Raw genomic sequence first — 26,937 nt, forward strand, 5'->3', positions numbered from 1 at the left:
AGCCATGTTCGCTACAACTTACGTTTGTGAAAAATTATTTTCAACAATGAAAATAGTAAAAACCAAATTTAGATCACGACTGATAAGTGACATAATTCCTGATTTTGAAACTCTGTCGCAGAGGCATCCTGAAGACAATTAATTTCAGGTTGTGTGTTCATTTCTTTCTTTGTTATACGTACTAAACATTAGTTTGTAACCTTATACTGTATAAAATTATATTTAAGTTCTTAACGTAAGGAAAATGAAAATCCGTTAATAAGTCAGACAGTTGCTTCACTTCCCCTTCGGGTGTCCGCCTCCCTCCATAGGTGCTATGCACGTTGCAGGTGACACAGTGGCCCGGCGCGCGATGACATTTTCGCCACGGCTGCTCTACATTTTACTTCCAAAGCATCTTCAGATTTCATAGCTCCAATTGCTGATAGATGAGGCATCAATGTTTATTTAGTGAACAAGTCAGCAATCAAGCAAGCATTTTCATCTACTAGCTACTACGGACTTCATTGCTATGCACTATGTAGCTTTGGATCATGATTTCTGACGTCATATTCGGATTTTGTAGCTTTGAGACACATCCTAAGTCTTCGAATGATGATTGTTCAGTGTTATCTTCTTCAGATTCTTTTATACGGAGTTGAATCTTGGACACTTATAGAGTGGACATACAGGAGGATGCTTAGATTATATTAATATATATAGACAGATAGAGTGACAAACGAAGAAGTGTCAAGTAGAATAAAGACTTGACACTGACAATTAGGCCGTGTCTCAAAGTTACATTTTCATTATACATCTTGATTACACAACTTTTAACACTACATCACTTTGGAAAACCAGTTCTGAAGATGACCGATAATAGGCTGAAACATGTTAAAGAGATAATGTAAAATTCAACACGAGAAAGACACATAATACGTTTTCCTACATTTTCAGCTGAAGTGGACTAGATAGTTGTCTAAAAAGCCGGATGTGACGACAGAAGTCATGATTCAAAGCTACATAGTGCATAGCAATCAAGTCCGTAGTAGCTAGTAAACGAAAATGCTTGCTTGATTGATGACTTGTTCACTAAACAAACATGGATACCTCATCAGCAATTGGGGTTATGAAATACGAAGATGCTTTAAAGTAAAATGTAAACGTTAATCTTCAACATTGACATTGGTAGGCCTATTCCGGTACCTTCTTTACATTTTTTAAATATTGTAATATTTTTAGGCCCTTATCTTTTTCACGTAACTCGTAATAAAACTGCATTTGGATACTGTCTTCTTAATTCAGTGCTGCACTGTGATGTCATAGTTTTAAGAAAAATAGTCTATAAAGGCTATGATCCAAGCATACATGTTCAAAGCTCTCTAGTGTGTAGTTTACAAGTCAACTAGTTGCTACTCACTAGTGTGTAATATAGACTTGAGCTTTGAGACACGGCCTGTCGAAAGAATCGTGCTCATTGAATAGGGTACACTCTTTGATGCAAATGTTACATCACATCTCTGCTAGTGAGTGACCGTTGAATTTCAAGTGGCTTGTCTTGGTCGTGGACTTCAGAGTACATAAAGCAAAACAAAAGATATCCGGTTTCCTTCATTCCAATGCTCTGGTCACTGGTTGCTTGAGTGTAAGGTGAGAGTTTAGCCATACCGGTACCGCACTTTTTCTCACAGATTAGTTCAACCTTTTGCTAGCTTCTTCCCCCTCATCGCAAATTTTGACGTTGCAGAGACAGAGATATAATAAAAAAATCTGTATTACGCAAACGTTGCCGAGAAACCTTTTCAGCACCTCAAAAGAGAGGTAATTCAGGCAGCAAAGGTTACTGAACCGCTCGACTACACTCGTACTATATGTACGGACTAATCATAACCTTCGAAAGCATTGCTGCAATGGTCAAGACACGGTCGTTATACAAGACTGTTTTTGAGAGTAACGAATTTTTCTCGTATTTAATAGTAATAATACAAATTGACTAATTCATATTAGTCGTGTAATATTCAATGAGGTGGGCGAGACCTCATACATATTAATATATGATGTATTAACTGTTAGCAGTTGTCATGAACTGATGTTGACTATGGCCATAAAGTCATTTAAATATGCGCTCCTGCATATATGACGTGTATCGTCTCAAGTGCAGGTAGTAAGGCCGTAAAAAGCATTACGAGAGGGGTTCGGCCGGCGCCGTGGATCGTGTCCCGGCATGGCTCAGCTGGTAAGAGCGCTCAGCGCGCAGAGCTGAGAGGTCCTGGGTTCGATTCCCGGTGCCGGTACGAATTTTTCTCGTATTTAATAGTAATTCAACAACTTCTTTACGTAGTTTTCTTCATTCACAATGTTTGAAATCAATGCATTTACAATGCAATAGGCAATTGTTGCAATGTAAAGTACAAAATCTGAAGGAAGAATAAAGTCCTACTCGATTCGAAGTGTCAAAATTATATTAATTGTTGGTTTCTTTCCCTACCAAGTTATCAATACAAAATGAACAATGTAACTTTGAGGATACCGGTACCTTGAAAAAGGCGTAAGCTAATATGTTCAGAAGGTTGGATGTATAGCTTCAAAGCTAAAAGTATCAGGGTCTTGGATAAGTCTAAAAAACGGAGCTATTGGTACATCTACTATTTCGTTTCTTTCTGATTCTACAGCGTCTGCCGTTTCAAATGTTTCCGAGAACCATTTTAGAAATCCATACTTGGCTGATTTCATGCCGAAACTTAAAAAGAAAAACTCAGCATAAATTCTAAATATTCTTCAATACGCGAAAGCAAGGCTTAAATCGCACACATCACGCGCTCGTAAGAAGACTGATGCCTGATGCACATGTTGCCAAGTTTCCGCCTTCCGACCTTCTGCTAGAGTCGACTGTGGTCAAGACATAGCGTGCATTTGGATAACATTGTGTTAAAAAAGAAATGGAAAACACCAAGACGAAAAAATCTGAAAGCTACTGCTGGACCAACTAAAATGGAATTTGAGAAAAATAATAGGACTACAGAGTATAGTCTAATATTCGAGTAAGAGAAGCTGGATTAATTTTCCTCAAACGAGATTCATGTAATAATCAGGGACGACACTTTGTCCCAGTTCGCCACGAGGTTCACTGGTACTGGTGTATAGAGTACCTGTGTTTACTAGTTGATACGAGCAGTCCAGCGACAGCACGCAACTGTTTGCTGGCATAGATCGGCGGAACGAAAATGCAACGTTTCTACAGCGAATAGGGATTATAAAGAATGGACACTGAGCGAATTTTCCTGTTTTTTGTTTCTCTGTGCGCCAGCGTTTAGTTCCACTTTCAAGCGCTAGAGGTTAGTGTAATCGAGCATACGCTAAGATAATAATTGAGAATAGAGTTGAGACACAGGATCCAAACATCGCCTACCTTATTGCATAATCCAATAACGCTTTGCTTCAAATAAATTCAAGTTAACAGCTTTTCATTATTTCTCAGTGGCAAACTAGTTGTAATAATAATTTTTTATATTTCAGATATAATAAATTATATTATAAAATAATATAATACATTATAAAATTAAGTATCGAATTCGTTTAATATTTATATATATTATATAGGTATATGGTTTTACTTATCGTAAGAGTTTTGTTTTTCCATTTTCAGCGCTATCAAATCATTACATATTTTAATTGTTGTTAGGGTCAACGTCTCAACTCCCATTATAAAGTAACTCTAGAGTCTAGACATTACAGTTAATGACGGATTTATTATTTTATGGATCCAATTTATTTTGAGTACATAATGTACTTAGATGTATTAATTATGTGTGTTATACTTCCGCTGTGTCGACTGCTAGCTGGTGTGATGTCAGCGCCAACTCTACGGAGAAAGCAGAATCTGACGCTTTAGCTGGCTTGAAGGTCATTGAAATCAGTCCGGCTACATCAAAGGTACCGACGCGAAGTGTCCATTCTTTATAATCCCTATTCGCTGGTTTCTACAGGTTACCACTGCCATATAATATGTATGCGCGTAGCATAGACTATGCCTTGATTAGTTACATGTTTACAATATTACTTACACATACTTACAACACCATATACAACAACGACGAGTTAGTCAAATTACACACAAGTATTTGCAATCGAGTTAAGTACATTATTCTCATACAAACTGTAGCCCGTTATAATATATAACAATGTGCATTTTTAAGTGTGAAAAAGTGAAATTCCTTCTGTTTTCACTAAAAATATGCTTGTACTGCGAGAAAGTTCGCTCAACATCACACTAGTGATGGGCGAAGTTGTTCTTTTCCCGGAACAGTTCCGACGGTTCCAGTTCCGAAAAAATACTATGTTCCAAATAACAGTTCCGAAATAACAGTCACCAGTGGTGATGAGTCAGAGTCGTTGAGTCGTTCAAACGAACGGTACAGTACCCTCCCTCTTCACCATAGACAAATAACACCATGCAGCTCACACTGGAGCACTCATAGGCATGACATAGTACACATTCTTATCTATAGATGGCACTGCAATGCACATTCGAATCGATTTTGGAAAATTGCTGTGCATGCGGACAGAACTCAAAAGCTTAATGTTAGTAATTACACAGCTGTTGACTACAAGGACAGAATACAACACTTTGTTTTCGTACATAAAGTTATAAAGACATGGTAGCCAACTAAAAAAAAATAACATAACATTTAAAACATATGGCATGTAATTTCTGTTCTCTATTACATAATAAAAAAAAACAAATCATTAATTTTTATTTTTACTTTTCTTAATGCACAGTTATAATAATAATAATAATAATAATAATAATAATAATAATAATAAATATTACAATTTCATAAATAAAAAAGATATATATTGGCAGTACTGAAACCTGGAAACCCCGCAGTGGGTTAGTAAAATGTTGGAATCGCATCTTTACCAAAGTGTAATTTAAACTTCGCATTAAACCTCGCTCTCCAAATCAGTACTTATATTCCAACAAATAATGCTACAACATTTTTGTCGTTCTTTGATAACAGAGAAGATAGCACAAAAACTTGTGCTTGTCAGACTTAACCTCAACAAACGACATACAGACATTGTAACTAAACCACTCATTACCATTTACGACTTTAACCTTTGTATAGAATCAGCTGATCAATGAATTAATAATAGTATGCGTACTTTATGACTTTGTAGAATGTTTATAAAACAGAATTAGTCAACTAATGGTGAAATAAACCATAAAGCGGGAATCAATATTACAGATTATTGAATACTTACTATAACATTACAGATGATTGGCCAGTCTTACAAATGTTGATATTAAAGTTCGCGCCACCGCAAGGATTTCAATGTCCATGCGCCCCCCTCCAACCACGTGAGAGTTTCAAGTACAGTGTAACTGCAACTGTCGTTGGTTCATCGGAACAAGCTCCGATGTTCCGACTGTTATCTCGGAGTCGGAACATACCTTGTGCAACGCGGTACTGCGAGCCCGCAACAGCTGGGCAAGTGAGCAGCTCGGAGTCGGAACACTGTTATTTCGGAACAGGAGGTTCCGACCTACTGTTCATTTTTGCAACAGTTCCGAAGGAGTCGGAACATACCTTGTGCCACGCGGTACTGCGAGCCCGCAACAGTTGGCAAGTGAGCAGCTCGGAGTCGGAACACTGTTATTTCGGAACAGGAGGTTCCGACCTACTGTTCATTTTTGCAACAGTTCCGAGACCGGAACAGTTCCAAAATAACTGTTGTGTTATTTTTTACCCATCTCTACATCACACGATGTCATACATAGATGCATTTCAAAAATATTAACAATAGTTGCACTGTTTACTTTTTCTAGTATTTCCGATGTCAACAAAAATTTATTTCCTGGCTCATTGGAGGCATCAATCCTACAACAACGTGAGCTACTTATCGTCCCACAGCATCCGATGTCTCATCTATAGATACAAATATTTTGTTACTACCTTTAGCTGTTCGATTGGATTCAGAGTTTTTTCGTATGCAGGCGATAAATAAGTTGTACGCATTGATGTTATACTAGGCAGTTTTAAGACGTGTATTTTTCCATAAACCGTTGAAAATGTGGATTACTGAGCTTGTGTATTGGACTATTCGCCGATACCATCACCTCCCACAAATCATTATAAAATTCAGAGTTCGTAAACAGTACAGATGAGAAATAACGGCAAGTGTTCACTATGCTTTTTCGTTTCACAATGCTTTTGCAAATCTTTACGAACATTTACCTTTAGTTCTGTGTTGCACACTTTACAGCGTATGCCAGTCATGTCAATTGATGCCCATAGGAGCAAGCGCGCACTTTAGAGCTTAGGAGAGCCTGAGCGCTTTACAGCGGAAAGGAAAGAGACAGACGAAAGAGGTAGTATATGCCGCTTGGTCGAGCTATATTCAGGGATGGGCAGCACTGATTCAATAGATACAGAGAAGAGAACTTATTAAAACTGTATCCATGTTAATTTTTAAATTTTTCTGAGAAGTATAAGTGGATTATAAGAATGTAAGTTTGAATTTTAATGCTCATTTTTCACAAGTTTGTTTTTTTATTCAAAAGGAATATTTTCTCAACTTCTTTTTATAGGAAAGTGAAATTTTCAGATATAGGCCTATTTATTTAGTAGCCTTACAGGTACTGAAACAATGTTTTCGTAAATCTAATATACCGTAAATACGTAGTTATTACTGAACATAGTGTATTACAAATTTGAAAATATTCGCATGGAAAATGTTTATAAGAACATGAAATAGAAAATCAACTACTGTTACATCACAAGCAAAAGATATGTGCCCATGTGTTGTAACAAAGTACCTAGGTAACTTTGCTTTGTACTATAATAATGTTTTGATTAGTTCATTGATTACTTTTATAAGGCTAAAGATATCATCAATATCTATTTCAACTTATCATATTATCATACTCAATCTCTCTCTCTTTTTTTTTTTTTTTTTTTTTTTTTTTTTTTTTTTTTTTGGGATATCATTTTCTTTATGAATGATGTGTTTCAACCACTTAGTACAGTATAGTTGTACAACTATGGAATTTATGTGAATATTCCTTCCTAACTCTATATTATGTTATTAACGTTTAAAACATAACTGCAATATTAAGAAATTGGTGTTAGTACTTTCTTTTCAGACAATAAACGTAATATCAAATAGAAAAAAAACCGTATAAAATTACGACATAAAATTTTACGTTTCGTTTGAAGTTTGTGCACCACTGTTTTCTTAATCCAACAGGGCGCTTATTCCTCTATCCATACTTAGCGCTTGATGCCCGCGCACGACGTCAAGGTCAGGAAAATGCGCTTGCTTTGACATCACTGGCGTATGTTGTCGCCCTCCACACTAAAATACTCACTTCCAAACGCAGTTGCAATTGCATTCAGTTTAGAGTTCTTGTCTGACTACATTGTATTATGTTTATACTACTGCACACAGAGTCACGATCTAAACCACCTTGCCATTAAATGACAACAGCACCAGTAGTACCGTAGGAACTGTAGGTAAGCCACTACAATACGAAACAAGCAGGCAGCGGCGGAGAGCAGCTTAGGTTCGAATCCCGAACAAATCAAACGTACACTCTTAGACAAACAAAAAATAACCGGACTCTTGAAGCGTAAATTTGTGTAAGATCCGTTCGGCTGTGCGCCTGATACACAAGACTAAAATCAGAGTAGCAAGGACGAAACCAGCGAGATCCAAGAACCTACTCTTATATCGGCAAACAACGGTTTGAACTCTGTGTGTGTCATAGCTCCGTGGTAAAACTCTGACTTCACACGCAGAAAACCCGGGTTCGTATCCGCTTTCGTATAACTATATATATTTGTTTCGTTTTATTTTTTCTCTAGCTAGAAATAAGTGATACATTTATTAACGTGCACAGGAGTTTGGATTAGTTGAAAAATTAAACAAAAACATTCAGTAATATCGGAGACTTCTTCCTAATTACCCTTGAATTAAAATAGGCCTAGATGCTCAGCTCTTGGATTTTCTCCCTTCTCCATAAGGAGTATTGTTCAGTTACTAAAATTAGTATTAGTAGTAGCAGCTGTAATAATAATAATAATAATAATAATAATAATGCAACAACCAGAATAATAACAATAATAATATTCATAGTATTACAAACATAATAATAATAATAATAATAATCATCATCATCATCATCATAATGTTAATAGTATTGCAAAAACGAGATGAATAATGTTAAAGACAAAACCAATGTGTTCCAGATATAGGCTACACTCGTAAATAGTGCTGTTACATATCTGCTTCTTGTGTAGGCGATTCAAGGTCGTGTACCCCGTAGGATGCAGGGGGTTATAGATGCGGAGGGATTACATACCCGGTATTGAATTTTTTGTCTATTTTGATTTTTGTTTATTGGTCTCTGAGATGTATTTCTTTATTTTGTTTAATACAAAGAAAAGGATGATGTTTGTTTATTCCTATCCGAGAAGGATTTCTTTTACTTAAGGATTATTTTTGTTTATTTCTATCCGAGAAGATTTCGTTTAGTCTCTTTAAATACAAGATACAAGGGAAAGGATTGCTATTATCTATCTAACTTGCCCTTTGTAAATATTAACTTTCTGTTAAATATTTCACAATACTGGTTATTATCAGTATACAAGAAGTAAAAAATGAGAATGAAAAAACAAAGTATAGACTGAGATTCGAACTGGAAACCTTTCGGATACAAGACCACAATGCTACCGACTACGCTATGTGAGAGAGACGATGACTCTTTAAGAAGCATGTTATATAATCATCATATAGTGGTGGCAGTGGAGTGTTGGAAACATTTACGACAGAAGAAATTCGTCCGCGTGTGTATCATGCTCTGACGAATGCACCCGAAGTCTTCCGAATCGGACATAGAATCTGGAGCCCGGTCGTTTTTTTTTTTTGTCTAAGAGTGTACGTTCGTTTTTCGGCGCAGCACACACAGGTTGCCCTTTCCTGTCACAGTGCAGTACCTTCGAGCCCATGGCCTCCGTGACGTCAATATAGGCAAGCAACAACCAACCTAAAATCCGTCCACGCTGGGACAAAGTGTCGTCCCTAGACTAATAATAGTAGACCTGTCGGAATTTCTTGTCTCGAAAGTCCGTCTACAAGTTACTTAATCAGAACAAAAATGAATCTTGTTCTTACCTTATTCTGACAGTAAATGTAATAGCATAACAAGTAGGCCGCGTTGAGTGCAAGGCCAACTATATTAACACGCGTCATGGCAGGGTCATTCAGCATATTGCTGTAAAGGAGCATTAAAATTCCCCTGCAAAAAAAATTGAAATGAATTACATTCCAGATCCTTAACCTTTCCATGATGTATTGTGACCTTCGTTAAGCACCCAATAATTAATAGTCTATGTCAATTAAATGTATATTTTTTTTAGGTTGGGGAGGAATGGCAAAATCGACTCTCCATCCTTTAAATTAGCTACAAAAAAGAATTATCAAAATTTGTCTATATAAACCTTTTGATTACCCAACAAAATTAATTTTTCAGGAATTTGGTGTATCAAATCTAGAACAAATTTATAAACAAACATTGCTGATTTACTTCCATAAAAACCACAATAAATTTAAATTAGATCCTCATGAATACCATACGAGACAAAATTACAGTTTTTTTCTAAATACTCCCAAATGCCACACCAGCTGGATTAAAACACAGCAGAAGTTTTGGACCCAAAATATATAATGAATTAATTACAGCTTACACTGAGCTAAGTACACTTAACACACACAGATTCAAGAAACAAATCAGATTAATTATTTAATTGTTTAAGCTAATTGAGTTAAAAATTGATACTCTAATATTTATGTACTTTTGTATTTTCTATTTGTATATAGACCCTATTATTACATGCTGTATTATTTTACCATTTATTAATGTATTTGTGCTCAGTGAACTCTCTTAATTTTGTGATATATTTTGTATAACTGATCTGAACTGCGCCCGAGCACGAGCTTCTGCTCTTTCGGGCTGCAATGCCTAATGTAGCTCAAGTGTAAATTATTAAATAAATATTATATTATATTATTATATTAATTTAAAGCTACCTCACAACCAACACTAATCTTAATTAGGCCTAAGTGATTTTTGAACATTAGGTACTTACATTCCAGTGCCACCAATGAATGGAATGCCAGGTATATTTTCAGTTGATCCTTTTTTCACAATATCTTTACAAATAAACCTGAAAAAATATTAGTGTGTAATGACATAATATATGGAATAATACATTCTAACTCAAGCAAAAACTGAATTTATAGTTATTTTATGCCTTGCCATAACATTAGCTCTGAAATGTTTATAGTCATTCACAATATTTCATAAACATATCACTGTCTCGTAAATGTCACATACTGTAAACATCATTAGCCTATATTGGAAATTACCTTCATTTGTTGATTTACCGAAGTCCTCGTGAAACGATACAAATTTACTGGAATGTAAAAATTTACTGGTATTTCTAATGAACGACGTGTACGCATATATAACATGCACATGGTTACAAGATATGTCTTTACGATACGAATTACAAAAATTATATCCGGAGAATAATATCCAATTTAAAAATGTAATTATTCCAAATGTATACAGTTTTTCTCTCTCCATAAATTAAAATGCAGGTACACTATCATTAACACTTACGTACAGGATCTAGTACAGGCATGGGCAATATATTCCAACATGGGCACTGTATACACCACTCCATTTCTCCCTCCACAAATATTCTACTTGTCTGCGTGTAAAAGCTTAGAAAAAAGTTTAGTCTCAGAAAGGAGGCAGTGTTCATGATCAGAGGATGACTATAGTCCCGTCGCTCTAATTTTCGGCAGCCAATCGCGTTGCAGGTCGGCTACATTTAAACGTGTGCGTCTTGTGATTCGCTGAGGAAGACGTTACTCATTTCTTAAGGCTCGATAAATACTTAACCCTTTCTAACCCAAATTAAATTTACAAGCAATTCATGTTGAAACAAATAGCTGTATTAGGACCAATTCAGTGACCAAGTTACGGGAGTGGCAACATTTGAAACAAAACTATATTGATGAAAATGTATTGAAATAGAAGTTATCCAGCAAAATTTACCTTCATATGTAACACACAAGTATATAAATGCTATAAAGTTAATTATTGCCATATGGTATCTATAGGTAAGAAAGGGTTAATATAATCGCCCGCTATTTTGGTTCTTTCGTTGGCGTTCGCAGAAAGCACACGAAGACGTTATTTGCCGCTCAATTATTTGCTGAATTACAATGCGTTTTATTTATTATCATAGGAGCTACGACATGATAATGTTTAACGGTGTGGCAAATAGATTCATCGCATGGTAGCTCGGCAACGAAAGAACAAAAATGGCGAACTATACTACCTACTTAAGACTTCATAGAGCCTTCACTTCCTAAGACGTAAGCAAAGAGGAGGAGTCACGCCGGGAATAACAGCGTCGCGACTATAGTTGAGATAATAAAATTAATTTTGCTTCGTTATATGTCGTCCCTTAGTAGTTAGAAAAAGTGGCAGGGAAAAAAATTCAGCGCAAATTAGTGCGGTAAAGACTGTTAACAAATAAAGAAGTAAATTAATTTAACAAATATAGAAAGAAAAAAAGAATGCACAACAGCAGGTTCGAACACGCGACCGACTGAATCGAAAACAGGCGTTCTATCCACTACATTAAAACCGTACGTGAGAAAAACAATGCTATAGCCTACTCCAGGATATGACTAATCATGAAATTTAACATTTAACTTGATTTACTTCTAATTAATTAGACATGGTTCGCATTAGTTGTGGAAATAAACTATCTTGTTATGACCTGTAATTTATAAATAAGATAATGGGGTGTGAAAATTATCATTCCTTAACTATATATAACTTAAATCTTTATTATCTGCCTAGGGGCAGGTCGTTCACTGCAAACCCAACATTCTCCAATCTTTCCTATTTTCTGTCTTCCTCTTTGTCTCCTCATATGATCCATATATCTTAAAGTCGTTTATAATCCGATATCTTCTTCTGCCCGAACTCTTATCCCGTTCACCATTCCTTCCAGTGCATCTTTCAGTAGGCAGTTTCTTCTCAGCTAGTAACCCAGCCAATTCCTTTTTCTCTTTCTGATCAGTTTCAGCATCATTCTTTCTTCATCCACTCTTTCCGATACAACTTAATTTCTTATTCTGCCTGTCCACTTCACATGTTCCATTCTGCTCCATATCCAGATTTCAAATGTCTCTATTCTCTTCTCTTCACTTCGTCGTAATGTCCCATGTTTCTGCCCCCATACAATGCCACACTCCATACAAAGCACTTCGCTAGTCTCTTCCTTAGTTCTTTCTCCAGCCGTCCGCAGAAGATGCTCCTTTTTCTATTAAAAGCTTCCTTGGCCATTGCTATCCTTCTTTTGACTTCCTGACAGCAGCTCATGTTACTGCTTATAATAACCTCAAGTATTTGAAGCTGTCCACTTGCTCTACAGCCTCATTTAGAATTCGCAAGTTTACCTTCTTTATTTTTCTTCGTCTTATTTTCATTTATCTTCATCCCATACTGCTCAAAGCTGTCGTTTACTTCCAGTAGCATATCCGTTAGTATCATCTCCTCTTCTGCTAACAACGCCATATCAGCAGCAAATCGTATGCACTTTATTCTTCTTCCTCCTACTACCACTCCTTTCATGTTGTGGAAACAATTCTTTACTAAATCCTCCAAGTAGATGTTGAATAGGTTAAGTGATAAAGGACATCATTGACGTACTCCTCGCCCAATTTCACTTCCTTCTGACATTTCTTCTCCTATCCTGACTCGTTTCATATAAAGATTGTTGAACAGCCTCCTCTTCATTCAATCCACACCTATTTTCTTCAGGATTCTCATCAGTTTATTCCAATCCCCTCTGTCAAAAGCCTTTTCTAGGTCCACAAATACCACATACGCTTCTTTATTCTTCTCTAGGTATCTTTCGCCGATTGTTCGTAGCAGTCCAATTGCATCTCTCGTACCTTTCCCCTTCCTGAAGCCAAACTGCTCTTCTTTCAACTGTTCTTCCATCTTAGAATATAAACGTCGATTCAGTATTCGCAAGAGAATCTTCGCCGAGTGCGATATCAGCTGATAGTCCTGAACTCGTTATATTTCTTAGCATTATTTTTCTTCTGTATTGGCAGCAACACTGTCTCCGTAAAATCTTCAGCCACATGCCTTCCTCATATATTTCGATGCGTTATGATAGAATTTCCTTCTTGTCTTCACCCAAGCATTTCACTAATTCAATGGGGATTCCATCAACTCTCGTTGCTTTTCCATTCTTCATTACGCGCTAGTTCACCTTCTTCTCTTAAAATAGAACATTACTTTTCGTCTTTTGATACGGCTTCACCGTCTTCTATAGCTAAGTCATCTGGACGATTCCTTGTCTCAAATAATTCTTCTACATGTTTCGTCCATCTGTTTAGTATTCCTGGTTATGTCTGTTATTTCATTTCCGATGTCGTCCTCTATCAACCACATGGATTTCCTGTTCTTATTTGTGAAATCCAAACATTTTACTTCGCGGCATATTAAATAACATCTTCCTTTTCTCTGTAAATCCTTTATTTCTTCACATTTCTCTTTAATCCAGTCTTCCTTTGTTGGGAAAGAGTAATTTCCTCCGACAGAACAACCATCCCATTATTCCCATTCGATGGCGAATCACGCGCCAACGTCCATCGTGAGCCCGGCACCTGATATTATGATCGACGCTATATCCAACGACGGCAGATATCGGGAAGGTTTAGCGTGTCATGCTGGTACTGGATGTCTCGCGATGACGCTGAGTGCTAGAGTGCATCGATGGCCGATTTGGGGCACTGAATTATCTGCATATTTTGGAAAACGTGCTTCTTCCTTCAGCCCGAGTTAGTTATCCCGAAGAAAATTCAATTTTCCAGCAGGATAACCACTCCCCGCACACCGTCACACGTTCAAAGATGATTCGCGGGAAGATCCGAAAAAGAAAATCGACAAATTAATATCGAGACCACCCACCTCAAAATCCAGATCAGTTGTGTGATCAAGTTCTGGCTACCTGGGAAGCTCCCGCTGAAGACAAGAACTATTTCCGCGATCTGGTGGACTCTATGCCCCGAAGATGCCAGGCAGTGACAGACGTCGGTGGCATGTGGACAGAGTATTAGGTCCACATGTGTATTTTTTTATTTTGCTTTAATTTGTTTATCTTTGTTTTATTTCGGGAAGAAAATTGATATTCCAAGAGTTTTTTTTTATTCTCCTAATCGAGCCAGAGTTGGGAAATAATTCGTTTCACTATATAAAAAAGAAGAGAGGTAACATGTATAAAAATTAGTTACGTTAATAAAGAAAAACTGATCTGGTCGGAAATCAAACGCGGGACCTGGAGACCGCAAGCCAGCACGCTACTACTGTTCCACGGGAGAAGACGTTAGGAAACAGCATGATTAGAGGCTTGTAGCCGCTTGGCTTGAAGTCAGCACACATACAAACGTGCTCGTGTAAATCGCGCGTCAAAACTTGAACATTTCCACCACCAAGAGACACGACAAAACTTTTTTCTAAGACTGTACAGTCCTAAGCGGAAGAGAAGTCAAGTTCATGTAGTTATCCGTTAATGTAAACATAGCAGCTACATACGAAATATTGTGGAAGAAGTGAAATCGATCATTTATACCTCCTCTCCCCCATGTCCATGCCTGATCTAGCACGTACTTTTTTTTATATAACACTTTGGTGTTCCAGTATATAGTCGGTACGTTAAACTAGCTAGTATATTTTTGGGTTGGTTGTTCTAAATTTATATATCTAGTTAAACTGCAACATACTTAAAACGTAACGCAAAACAAGACTTTGCCCAGACATTAAAAACTGTTCCAAACTTTAACAATGTAGTGTCGATAGAAATTATTTACAGACAAAAATAAAGTACGTAAGCTGAAAATAACACGATAAAAGCACACGTCTTTTCAACCATTTGCATTACAATAGGGGGTCTATTTGGTAATCGAGTTATAAAACAAAAGAAAACACTGTTAAGAGCATGTTATTTATCTCCTGATTGTATGAATTACTACATTATTATTAATATGACGACTTTTGACTTATTATATTTCCATATAAATAAAAATGTACATTTATTCCTTTGGTAGCATTTTTTTCCCCTTTAAAGACGTGAAATATTCTATACTAGCTATTAATGCCAATGACATAGTCTAATATTACAGTTGAAACAGGAAGAAAAATTCTCTTGTACTTTTTATCCACAGCAAAGTACTTTTTCCTTGCTGTAGAACCAAACATTTTTGACTGGTGCTCATCCTGAGTACGTTGAGCAACAATGGATTCGACACATTTGAAATAGCTGGATCCATTGTCACAAACGTATTTTGTTGAGTCTATGGGAAATTTTGTCCTTCAAAATTTAGATTCATTTGTACAAATACTACATATTTTTGTCCGACTAATGAATCCGCCACAAAAAGCGCTGTGTGTGTTTTGTTCGTACTGCCTACATACTTTCCCCCTGGGACTCACGGAGATTTGGATCTTTATATTTAACGGAGATTATTACACGATTCTTCTCACATATTTCCTTCCTGAAAATTAAACCACGTCTTCCGTTTTTTATTGCACAACATAGAGGAAAAATATTGCTACAGTAGCAAGGCATGAATGTTTATACCACTGCCTGCTCGAATGGCTGCATATACTGCCTGTCATTCAATGGTCAAACATGTAACTATGCCTATATTCACAAGCGATTTCACTGACCGTTAGGAGCAGCCATCTAACGACAATTTTCTTTTCTATTCAATAAGTTGCTCAATTACAAAAGTTATGTGACAAAATTGAAAACGATTTTCAAGCTAAATTGCAAATTAACTACTAGTAGGACATTTGATTGAATTTGCAAGGTTGTTATTATTTTTGTTCTTAAAAAACTTAAAAAGGTCATAGTATATTTTGGTGCTGCCATCTACCATTTCAGCGAAAGCATAGTCTTATGAGCAGGCAGATAAGCAGCCATCAGATGCGTTGAAGCAGGCGGTGGTTTCTCAGTATAAAGAAATACTATGGTGGTTTATACATAACGCCGAAATGAAAAAAGTGACTTACGCTCCTGCAAAAAATTGACCAATTGTCGTAACGCTTGCTGCCGTAGCAACAAGCTCCTTGTAATCTTCTAGTGCCATTGTTGTGGAATCTATAAGCAGAAAAATAAAATACTACAATCTATACTAATAATAAATCTGTAGCCGAAATTTTTCTGGTAATTTTCGATTTTCCAAAAATAATTGGTCCTGACATATATAATTAACCACCCAGAAACCGAAAATAGCTTTTTTTAAATTTTTGTTTGTATGTCTGTATGTTTGTTACCTTTTCACGCGATAATGGTTGAACGGATTTAGATGAAAATTGGAATATAAATTAAGTTCGTTGTAACTTAGATTTCAGGCTATATGGCATTCAAAATACATTATTTAAAAGGGGGGTTATAAGAGGGCCTGAATTAAATAAATCGAAATATCTCGCTTATTATTGAATTTTATGAAAACTGTTACATAACAAAAGTTTCTTTAAAAATAATTTGCAATAAGTTTTATTCCTCGAAAAATTTTGATAGGACTGATATTTAATGAGATAAATGAGTTTTAAAATTAAAATAACGCCATCTAAGACGGTGCAATGAAATAAAAACAAATTACTTCCTCTATAAGGGGCCTTGGACAGCAACAATCGAAAGCTATGAAAGATAGTCTACAGAGAATGTTTCTGTGTTTGTATGAAGTAATATCGGAAGCTAAATTAACCGATTTGTATAATTAATTATTATTTCACCATTGGAAAGTTAGTTTCTCTAGATGGACATAATGCTACAATGTTATTACAGTAACTTCTGATATAATATAATATAATATAATATAATATAATATAATATAATATAATATAATATAATATAACAATATAATATGTAATGTAATATTATATAATATAATTTAAGTTATTTGAAGGGTTCACAACCATAGTGGGCCAAGCGCCATTTACTGAATACGTAGAAAACAAGGGTTAAAATTAAGTTATTACCATAATTCAATGGAAACCTACAACAAGTAAAATAAAATATACACATTAAATCTAAATGATGTCAATCTTCATTAAACTATGGTTGCATGTAATAAAAATTAAGAAACAGGTTAAAGGAATTGTCATTGCACGAAATGTCTCTGGACCAAAATGATCGCATTTTAATTATTTGGATGCAATTTAAATTAAGTAACATATTAAACGATTTATCCTTCTATCAAACACGAATGTTCCCTGGATCAAATGTCCTATTTTAATTATGTAATTACTTTATATTTATTTCTAACGGGTGCAGCGGAGCGCACGGGTACGTCTAGTTATTATAATAAGGTATTATAAAAAGTACCCCTTTATTTCAGTACAGTGTTATTCTTGCCAACATTGTAACTTTGTTGCAACATCTATGTATGTACAGGGACATAATTTTATTTTTACTTCAATTTTTATTGTACCTGAATTTTTTAATGTAGGCTACTTCACTCCCACCCCCTCTACTAGTAAACTTCCAACCGTTCTCCACACAGAAGCAAGGCCGCGTATGTGGTGAAAGTCGCCTTACGATCTTTGTAAACAATACTGAGTTAGTAAGTATAGTACGACCCAGAAATATGTTCGCGTTTTCCAGTGACGAAAGAGCTTTCAATATTGAATCATTTTCGCACAGGTACTGTCGTCCGTTTGCCTATATTGCATCCCGGTTTCCCTCACCCGCTTCTGCTCGCCCCCCTGTAAAGGCTAGTGGCTGGGCTGTCTTAGCTCTTTTCTGAAAACAATTTGTTAGGAATTGAACGTCTACGTAATATTATACAACTGTTTAAAATAACTTAAATAAAAGGGCCTCGTTAAGTAATTAACCGTCACCTTTCTACGATCCTGCGACAAAACCACTTGGACGGACAGTAGATAGCATGCCTGAGTAATTTTATCTGTGCGCAGAAGTGAAGATTGAATTTACAGTACGTAAGGTACTCTTTTATAAAGTAGGTACAGAATTATTTCAACATGAGTTCATAGTACGAAGGACGAAACTGGTAATTGAAATTAGGTAAAATAGTCTATAGTGCGATAATATGCACAAAAGAACTAAAGTCTGTATCGAGATGAACGGCCGCCATTTTAAAAAATGTGTTGAAATAACCATATTATGATTATTTTTCAATTTAACTTCATTCTCTATATTGTACGCTAATGTGCTGTAGACAGTATAACATACACTGCATAATGGATACGTCCGCATGGACAGCTCAATTCATGAGTAAAAACAATTATTGTTAATACAGTACTGTATTTTGATTAAACAAAAACCTAATGAAAATTATCAAACTCAAAATCGCGATGAATGGATGAACTACTTTTCTTCCCTCCTATACCTAGTAAAGTGAAATGTTTGTATTTTACGCCAGTATCATCGAACTCCACTCGTGGAAGGGGGTAAGCAAACGGTGTTTCCGGTTCTCAACCGCTGATACAAAGGTATAGACAGGTTAATATTAGAAATGTTAGTAAAAATAAAATGATGTCCCTGTACATCCCTCCGGCTAAGAACTGATAAGAGCAACACGTGAATGACGCAATTTGCACAGACCGGCGTTCCGCGCACATACACTGCACTTTCAGTGTCTGATTTCTGGTATGCCTGGCTTAAACTGTAGATCTACCACAAATTATAATAGGGCAAAATTTAAAACAATCTCTCTCAGTCGACCTGGTTGGCAAGTTGGTATGGCGCTGGCCTTCTATGCCCAAGGTTGCGGGTTCGATCCCGGGCCAGGTCGATGGCATTTAAGTGTGCTTAAATGTGACATGCTCATGTCAGTAGATTTACTGGCATGTAAAAGAACTCCTGCGGGACAAAATTCCGGCACATCCGGCGACGCTGATATAACCTCTGCAGTTGCGAGCGTCGTTATATAAAACATAAAAAAAAAAACAATCTCTCTCTTTTCCTCTCGTACAGAAACACATACACATCAATAAAACTATGTAACAGTGCTAACAGAAACTTTTTTATATTAAGCTTTCCTGAAGATCTCATAAGCAATGTAAACTCTAATTTATTATTTTATTTAATCTCGTCTTTAAGTTTACACATTATATCGCAATCACTTTTCTTTTTTCTGCATTGTTGTGCAGTGTGTTATTCATGTTTCTCCAAGTGGTGGCCTGAACACCTGGAGACTTCTAACATATGAGTACAGGCTGGTACAAAAGAAACTTCCAGCGCTTCCATTCCTCAAATGAGGTATAGAAATTCTTATACATTCAGAAATTTAAAATAAATATTATAGTCCAGACACGCGATCTGAAGACATTAATTCGCCAATTTAAGCAGAGAAACTTAATCATAAACAAAAGCAAAAAAAGGTCGTTTGAATTCAATATTTTTTAACGTTAATAAAAAAAAATGAGTTCAGACAAATTTGGGGGGGGGCAGTGCCCCTCCATGCCCCCCCCCCATAACTCCGCCTCTGCATTCCTCCCTCAATTCATAACTTCATCCATCCATAGTGTTCTGCCCAAGGGCAGGTCTTTCACTGCAAACTCAGCATTCTCCAGTCTTTACTATTTTCTGTCTTCCTCTTAGTCTCTGCATGTGCATATGATCCATATATTTTAATGTATATTATTTGATAGGTACCTTCTTCCTGTTGACCATTCGTTCTAGTGCATCCTTCAGTAGACAGTTTCTTTTCAGCCAGTGACCCAGACATTTCAATATACCTTTATACAGCAGAATTTTGCAAAAAGAACTTATTATGCAGAGAAAATTTTCTGCAATTGATATTTCAAATATAAAACATAATTTTAAATAAATTATTCGGTATGAAAACTCTTCTTAACAGAAATAAACTGACTTCCTTTCCAATCATCTAGTAAAATGACCGTTGCTTATGAGATCATCTAAAAAACAAACTAATCTCTCGTATGAATGAATGATTCTGTTAGTGTTACGTATATAATTGCACTATTGGAACCTTCAATTCACAGATCCAGTTTTCAAATCCATTAATATTAACGAATCTTAATACTGTCAATTGTTACAAGTGCAACGATTATGCAAAGCCAACGAGAAGATTTATAACATAAAACATAGAGATAAATACTCCGGAATGAATGTTATTCTTAACTCAATAAAATAATGAAGTTTTTAATTAGCTTATTTTCGTTAATTAAACACCGCATATAGAAACAAAATTATTCACATATTATACAAACAGCAAAACGTATGTTACGATATTGTAATATTAATTGCATAATTATTAAATCCGTATGTACGATCAATATCACAACCGTTCTTTGAATTTTCACAAAGACTGACTGTAGCAGAATTTAATTAATTTCAATAGTTTTTTTAACCAATGGCGGGTACTTGACTTGCGTCATTCACTCATATGAAGCCAGTTATGTAGACCACAAATTTACCGATAGAGTCGTTACCCAGGGTGAGCCACAGGATGCTAGTCTACACTACACCCGCGATGAGATGATTATGGAGATTTGTTGGGATGCCACAGAGGAACCGGAGCTTCCCAGAGAAAACCCGTGTTACTTGGACCACGGGCTTAATTTCAATAGTGACAATGAGAATTCTACGAAAATTCGTCCACAAAACATTTTAACACATACCATATTATTGCAAATCTTTGGTAAAGTAACAGACATCGTCTTTAACGAAGTGATATTATAATACATAGCATTTATGTAGAGTCGCCACTGACGTTTTGATCAATCACGCAACAACAATCTCCCAGCTATAAGTAGGAAATCACTCTAAATTGGTTCAAGGTCAGATCACAATTTTTATAGCATAAGCAAAACTGAAAACTCTCAAAATAAAATAAACTAAAATATTTACAACTAAGGCCAATATATACCGGTACTAACGAGTTAAATATCACACAACACTTATTTAACAATGTACCACACGTACTCCCACTCAACACCGCTCAATGCACTTCACGGCTCACACCAGCTCGTTAGTTGACAGACTGACTGACTCTGACCATAACCATTACAATATACTATATACAATTTACTACGACAACGTGATTCAATGTGAATGGTTGGAACCGTTGCTTACGTAAGCATCGGCTAGCACATGATATTACACATATCTCTCCTCTAACGCGATGGTATTACATCAACTAGCGAAACAAGTGATTGTTTAGTAGTACACGTGCAAATTTTTTGTGTAAGAGGGACGCAGATATCAATCAACCAACAACTTGTGTCGCCATTAAATCAACTTTATGCATTTGACTTCGCTGACTGAATCGGTAACTAGACGTCCTTAAAAAATTCAGTGGCGGATTGTGAAATATAAGAAATGAGTTGTGGTTGTTAAACATGCAATTAAAGAAAAATAATTCACGATTAAAAAATATATTATCTAACACTGCACCATTGTTTATACAAGAAACATGATTCAAACAATTCCTTTGTAGTAACCCTGACTACGGATAATCAGGGGAAGTAAGATATGTTCAAGTTGTATTGAATGAAAATGTTTGCTAACCTGTCTGCGAAATATTGAAAAGAAGAAAACAAGGTGGAAAGTGTGGAAACGTCGTTTCGTGTACTGTTAACAGAAATACATTTACATTGTTGTGTTTATTCCGAATTTAGAACAATGGATGAAGTGGAGAAACTTGAGCATTTATCATTGGTTTCTAAAATATGCACTGAACTGGAGAACCATCTTGGTTTAAATGACAAGGATCTGGGTATGTAATTATTACATTTGGTTACATAGGTCACAAAATTAGTATATTCTGTATATAATTTTTTGTCAAGGAAGAGTTGTGATAACTCAGTCAGAAAAACGCATGGTTGCGGACCGAAAGGTTGCATGTTCGATCCCTATAGCAACATCTACTGTATAGATAAAAAAAATCAATATAGTGATGTTGAATGACGTACTATAAATAAATACATGTCATTTTAATGCTCAATAGAGGGACGTTATTTTTTGTAGTAATTTTATGATTATAGGACTAATAAGTCACCCTAATCTGACACTGAACTTTGTTTTGAGATACCTTGGCGAGAGAGTTTGAATGTGGTCCCTACATTCTTCAATCTGATTCCATTAAAAATACGAGGATGAAGACAGACGGATTATAATACCCATCAGAAAATAAAACGATAAAACTTGTAGCATTAAGACTGGCTTATTAATGGCATGGCTTTAAGTGGAAAATATTTACAAATAAAACTATCAAGCCCTACAACCCTTAAAAGGCACATAACCTCAAATTTGATATACTCAATACTATTTAGTGATACTAGCGGAAATTCTCCAGAAAAGCTACGCCCGAGAAGGCATTATTTTCTTTTGCTTCACTAGCTTCTGTAATATGTATATAGTGATAAACATATGGTTTTAATTTGTAGCCATAAATAGGCCTACTTTCAACATAAAAATCGTTTGATACTTTAAGTAGGCCTAATTGTTTTGGGAATAGACTTTATTAGTCAATGCAAGTATTTTTAATACTAACAGACTGTACTTTCTTAAATGTGTTTATTTCAGCGGAGTTTATAATCGCCCTTGCAGAGAAGAATGACACATTTGAAACATTCAAGAAAGTGCTTGTAGAAAATGGAGCCGAATTTTCGGTATGTATTATTTTACTCATACTTTTATTGTATCATATTCTGCAGAAAGAAATCTGCGAAATAGTGTGTGTGTTTTTTTGATGTAGAAACTATTCATAATACGGTAATTTATTTTCTTTTGAAATTGAAATGTAGCCTATCTACGTTTTTCTGATTTTTAGTATTGTGTGATTGGTTTCTTTCTGCAGAATGATACGCCGTGCTAGGCTTACCTGAATGATTCAGAATGCATGCCACTGCCTCTCTTGTATGATCTAATAATTATTATAAAATATTTTTAAAAAGTTAACTTTATATTAAGGGATTAATCAGGTTTTTGCTCTACTGTAGGCTTACTCATGCTCTCACAAACTCTATCTCATTTGATTTGTGATTGAAATATCATTCCTTCTTTAGTTCGTTGGTTCGTTCAATTTCTATTTTTTTTTTTTCAGGACTCGTTCATTGCAAACTTATTGCGTATCATTCAGCATATGAAGCCCAAACGTGGTAAAGAGGTCAACTCACAACCTCAGACTGAAAAGGAGAGACTTGCGGAAAAATTCCCTGGTTTGGCAATACCAAACGATGCTAAATTTCAGCAACATGAGGCTGAGAAACCTGGAGAGAAAAAGAAGAAAAAAGTAAAGAAGAAGGTATCTGCAGATGATATTGTGAATGATGCAATGGCAGAATTGGAAGCTCTGGCCCCATCTCAGATAAGGTGAATTGTTTGTTTTAAAAGAGTGCTATATGTTTAAGTGCAAATGATGAACTATATTAAAAAAAAAAGCTTGATATTTTCATGTTGGTTAAGCAGTTATTTTAATATTAATTCATATTTTATTTTATCTTAATTTCCAAACATTAGAAAATATTGGTCAGTAAGTTTAATTATGATGCAAAGATTCTAATTGCAGAACGAAACAAGAGCGAAGTCTTGAAAACTGTTCAAACTTGACAGAGAACAGAATGTTTGGGCACTTTGAAGGTGAAAATAATTGATTCGTACAAAACTGAAAAAAAGTAAGAGCTCATTTCTTTGAGATGTTCAAAGGCAGATGAAACTGTTAGGCATTTATTACGTAAATTTGGAGCTTTATTAGCAGCATTGCTAACATTTTTATCATTCACTTATTACATTTCCCTCAAAGAACTTATCATTAACATACCATACATACCTTACGTAAGGGTTCTGCTGATGAGGTCTTTCACTGCAACCCCAGCATTCTCCAATCTTTCCTATTTTCTGCCTTCCTCTTAGTCTCCACATATGATCCACATATCTTAATGTCGTCTATAATGTGTCCTTTCCCAATATCCCCCTCCCGGGCATCTGAATGAGGAGATAGTTTACGTCCGGAATCTTTTACCGTGGAAAGACGCATTATGCCATGTTTGCAGTTTTTCTTGGCAAGGATAAATGCAATAGCTTACCGTTGTTTTCCGCACACTGCTCTCTCTTTCGCATTTTGAAAGATACCAGAGGGCCTGGCATGGAGGTGAGGAGAGTGGATTTGACTAGGGCCCTCCAGACTTCACCGAAATTCACTGTAAGGGTTAAATGTTAGTTCTATCAGGGTTTTTGACCTGATCAGAGACCAGGAAATCCCAATTAGCCTTTGTCCTCATCATTAATATTCAATGTTTAATTAATTAATAAATGTTTTCGCCCTCATAGCTACTGCTTGGCACATTAGGTTATTTACTAAGTTGCATATTACAATTCTGGAATTACTTGAACATGATTAAAATTTTAATTAAAAAAAATACTTTTAGGGTTATTCTATGGTCATTACAATGAATTAAGCTTATTGAACGTTTTGTTTCCTCTGATTACATTTAGAAGAACATTCATATTTACAACTATGTAGCAATAGAACTTCAAACTTATTTACAGTCAGTGTCCAGTATGAGGTACCATTTGTTTAGCAATCACTAAAAATATGTTAGTTTGAGATGGATGTATGAGATACCTGGCCCCGACTGTAGGAAAATAAAATTATTGTTAATGCATTTCGATATATTTTTGGTCCGTCAACATTTTGCATTATAAAATTTTGCTGTTATACAGAGAAGATAGTATTTACAAATAATGAATTTCCCATGTTAAATTCCTATGCCCAGTACTTCGATTTCCGCACTTTCTTCCCGTCATGGAATACTGTATTGTTACAAATCGGAAATTTGGCTCCATATTTTAAAATGGCAGACTGTTGTATTCTAAGAAATAGAATAGTGGAGTGCGTTAGTAATGAGTGCGTTGGCTTGTTTGTGGTATTTTCATTCACTCCCAAAATCATTCATGCCAAAAATAATGTTTAGTCCTTGTGACATATCACACCTGTGACATACTGTGTGAAAAATTATCTAGTACAGAAAGTCCTGTAATCACTGAATAGTACAGAACAGTAGTATTCAATCCTAAAATTGAGGACACACCCGCTAAATGTAATGAAAAAATTGCTTGTCTCAAGGGGTACGCATCCCACTGATTACGTATGTAAAAATGCTGACATACAGCTCGACCAAGTTAAGTCTGCGAGCCGAGAGGGGAAGTTGTAGGCAGGTTTGTAGTGAAAGGAGGCGGTAACGAAAGGAGACCCGTACAGTCACATACGACAGTAAAGTTTTCCTACTGCGCTTCAGTTCATAGAGCGCTAATGAAAACGTAAGAACACTCCGAGAACAAGACACTTTGAAATAGACTGTACTTCTATATCTGCTTGACACACTTTCGACAGTGAGGTTTGGCATTCCGATTGGCAAGCGTGGGCATAGGAGAGAAAGTAGCATGAGGAGGGGAGGTTAGGAGACAGCATAACGGTTGTCAGAGCTTGCCTTTTTCTGAAGACAAGGACAACTGCGTAGTGTATTTCAAACGATGTACACACTTTGAAATCTGAGCCTCAAATGACCTATGTGGCAACTGTGCTTTGCCTCTACATTTCTCTACACTCCATCCCGGTATCCCCACTCGCAGACTTGACTTGGGCAAGCTGTAGCCTATTTATTTCATTATACTTGATAATTATTGCATTATATTATAGTTTCTTTTGCAATATCAAATCTTGTTTTTCTTTGGTTGAATAACATTTTACGTAAATCATTACTATCATTATTGCATCAATAACTACTGTATAATAATAATAATAATAATAATAATAATAATAATAATAATAATAATAATAAAATAAAACAATAATAAAGTAAAATAATATAAATAACAACGACGACAACAATTATTATTATTATTATTATTATTGCCTTTTTCTATTTCGTATATAATAGGTAGAGTCCGGATGTTTAGGCATTTATAGCAGTTAAAGTAGACAAGTAAAGGCAATAAAAACGTAAAAAAAAGGCATAATATATTTAGCAATAAATTTAAATTATATCAACATAACTCACATATTTACTTCGTAGGTGACACATGTTGACTTATAAAATACTTTTTTTTTTTCGTGATTAACTGTCTTTTCACAAACCTTACATAACAAAACTGTTCCATCGGTTGAAAACACATGGTCACCAAATTCACTAACGTAAGCATAAAGTTTACTTTTCAATGGTTTACTGAATTTAGGCATTTTAGCTAACCGATCTTTTACCTTCTGTCATCCGACAATAACTGACTGTTCCTCACTCAAATTTCTTTTTCCTACAATATTAAACACGTGTAGCGCACTATTGTAACAGTAATATTTGAAAATATGAAAGCAAACAATTGGAAATGCTACGTGACAACTTCTATGAGAACGAGCTTAATATTTAAAATTATAAATCTGATTGTTAGTGCCGAAAACATAACAATATTATATTTGTAACTGAGGATTGTCGATCATTTACATTATTAGCAGATTGAGCACCGAAATAAATTACTTTTGTGCGAGATCGTGCGTATTTGCTTGCTTTCCGCACAAAACCAATACACGGTAAGTGTGAAATACCACATTCAGTATTCCCAACGTAACACACATAACAAGTTCCCTATTCTTACCGCTTGAGCGTCATATTCATTTTACTGCTTTAGGCTTTTAACATATTATTTTTAAAGACGTTCAATATAGTAGTAATTATAAATTGGAAACTTACCACTGCAATTTCACCTAAATTGCACTGTTAATTATTGTTTTTAAATATTTGCAAAAATTAAGTAAACTTTACAACACCACAAAAGTTACTGCATTTGTAATGCAAGTAACATTAAGGAA

The 26,937-nt window shown here is 35.5% G+C and overlaps 2 protein-coding genes and 1 non-coding gene across 3 annotated transcripts in view; 2 read left to right on the forward strand and 1 right to left on the reverse strand.

The window, feature by feature from the left end:
- LOC138701194 (sugar transporter SWEET1) overlaps positions 1–21,337 on the reverse strand; it is a 71,486-nt gene extending 50,149 nt beyond the window's left edge. Inside the window, exons 1-4 of the mRNA XM_069827829.1 lie at positions 21,034–21,337; positions 16,154–16,239; positions 10,131–10,208; positions 9,157–9,280 (exon numbers count right to left, since the gene is read on the reverse strand). Of these exons, the coding sequence (XP_069683930.1) occupies positions 9,157–9,280; positions 10,131–10,208; positions 16,154–16,230 (279 nt within the window). The 5' untranslated portion in view covers positions 16,231–16,239; positions 21,034–21,337. The remainder of the gene's footprint in view (positions 1–9,156; positions 9,281–10,130; positions 10,209–16,153; positions 16,240–21,033) is intronic.
- On the forward strand, positions 2,198–2,273 carry TRNAC-GCA (transfer RNA cysteine (anticodon GCA)). Its single transcript has one exon. It is a non-coding gene; the product is annotated as a tRNA-Cys (tRNA).
- Positions 21,338–21,420: 83 nt separating the features above from the next.
- The window catches only part of pea (ATP-dependent RNA helicase pea), a 32,374-nt gene continuing 26,857 nt past the window's right edge, over positions 21,421–26,937 (forward strand). Inside the window, exons 1-3 of the mRNA XM_069827826.1 lie at positions 21,421–21,849; positions 22,659–22,744; positions 23,179–23,447. Coding sequence (XP_069683927.1) covers positions 21,756–21,849; positions 22,659–22,744; positions 23,179–23,447 — 449 coding nt within the window. The 5' untranslated portion in view covers positions 21,421–21,755. The remainder of the gene's footprint in view (positions 21,850–22,658; positions 22,745–23,178; positions 23,448–26,937) is intronic.

Source organism: Periplaneta americana, chromosome 6, assembly GCF_040183065.1.
Source record: "Periplaneta americana isolate PAMFEO1 chromosome 6, P.americana_PAMFEO1_priV1, whole genome shotgun sequence".
NCBI lineage: Eukaryota > Metazoa > Arthropoda > Insecta > Blattodea > Blattidae > Periplaneta > Periplaneta americana.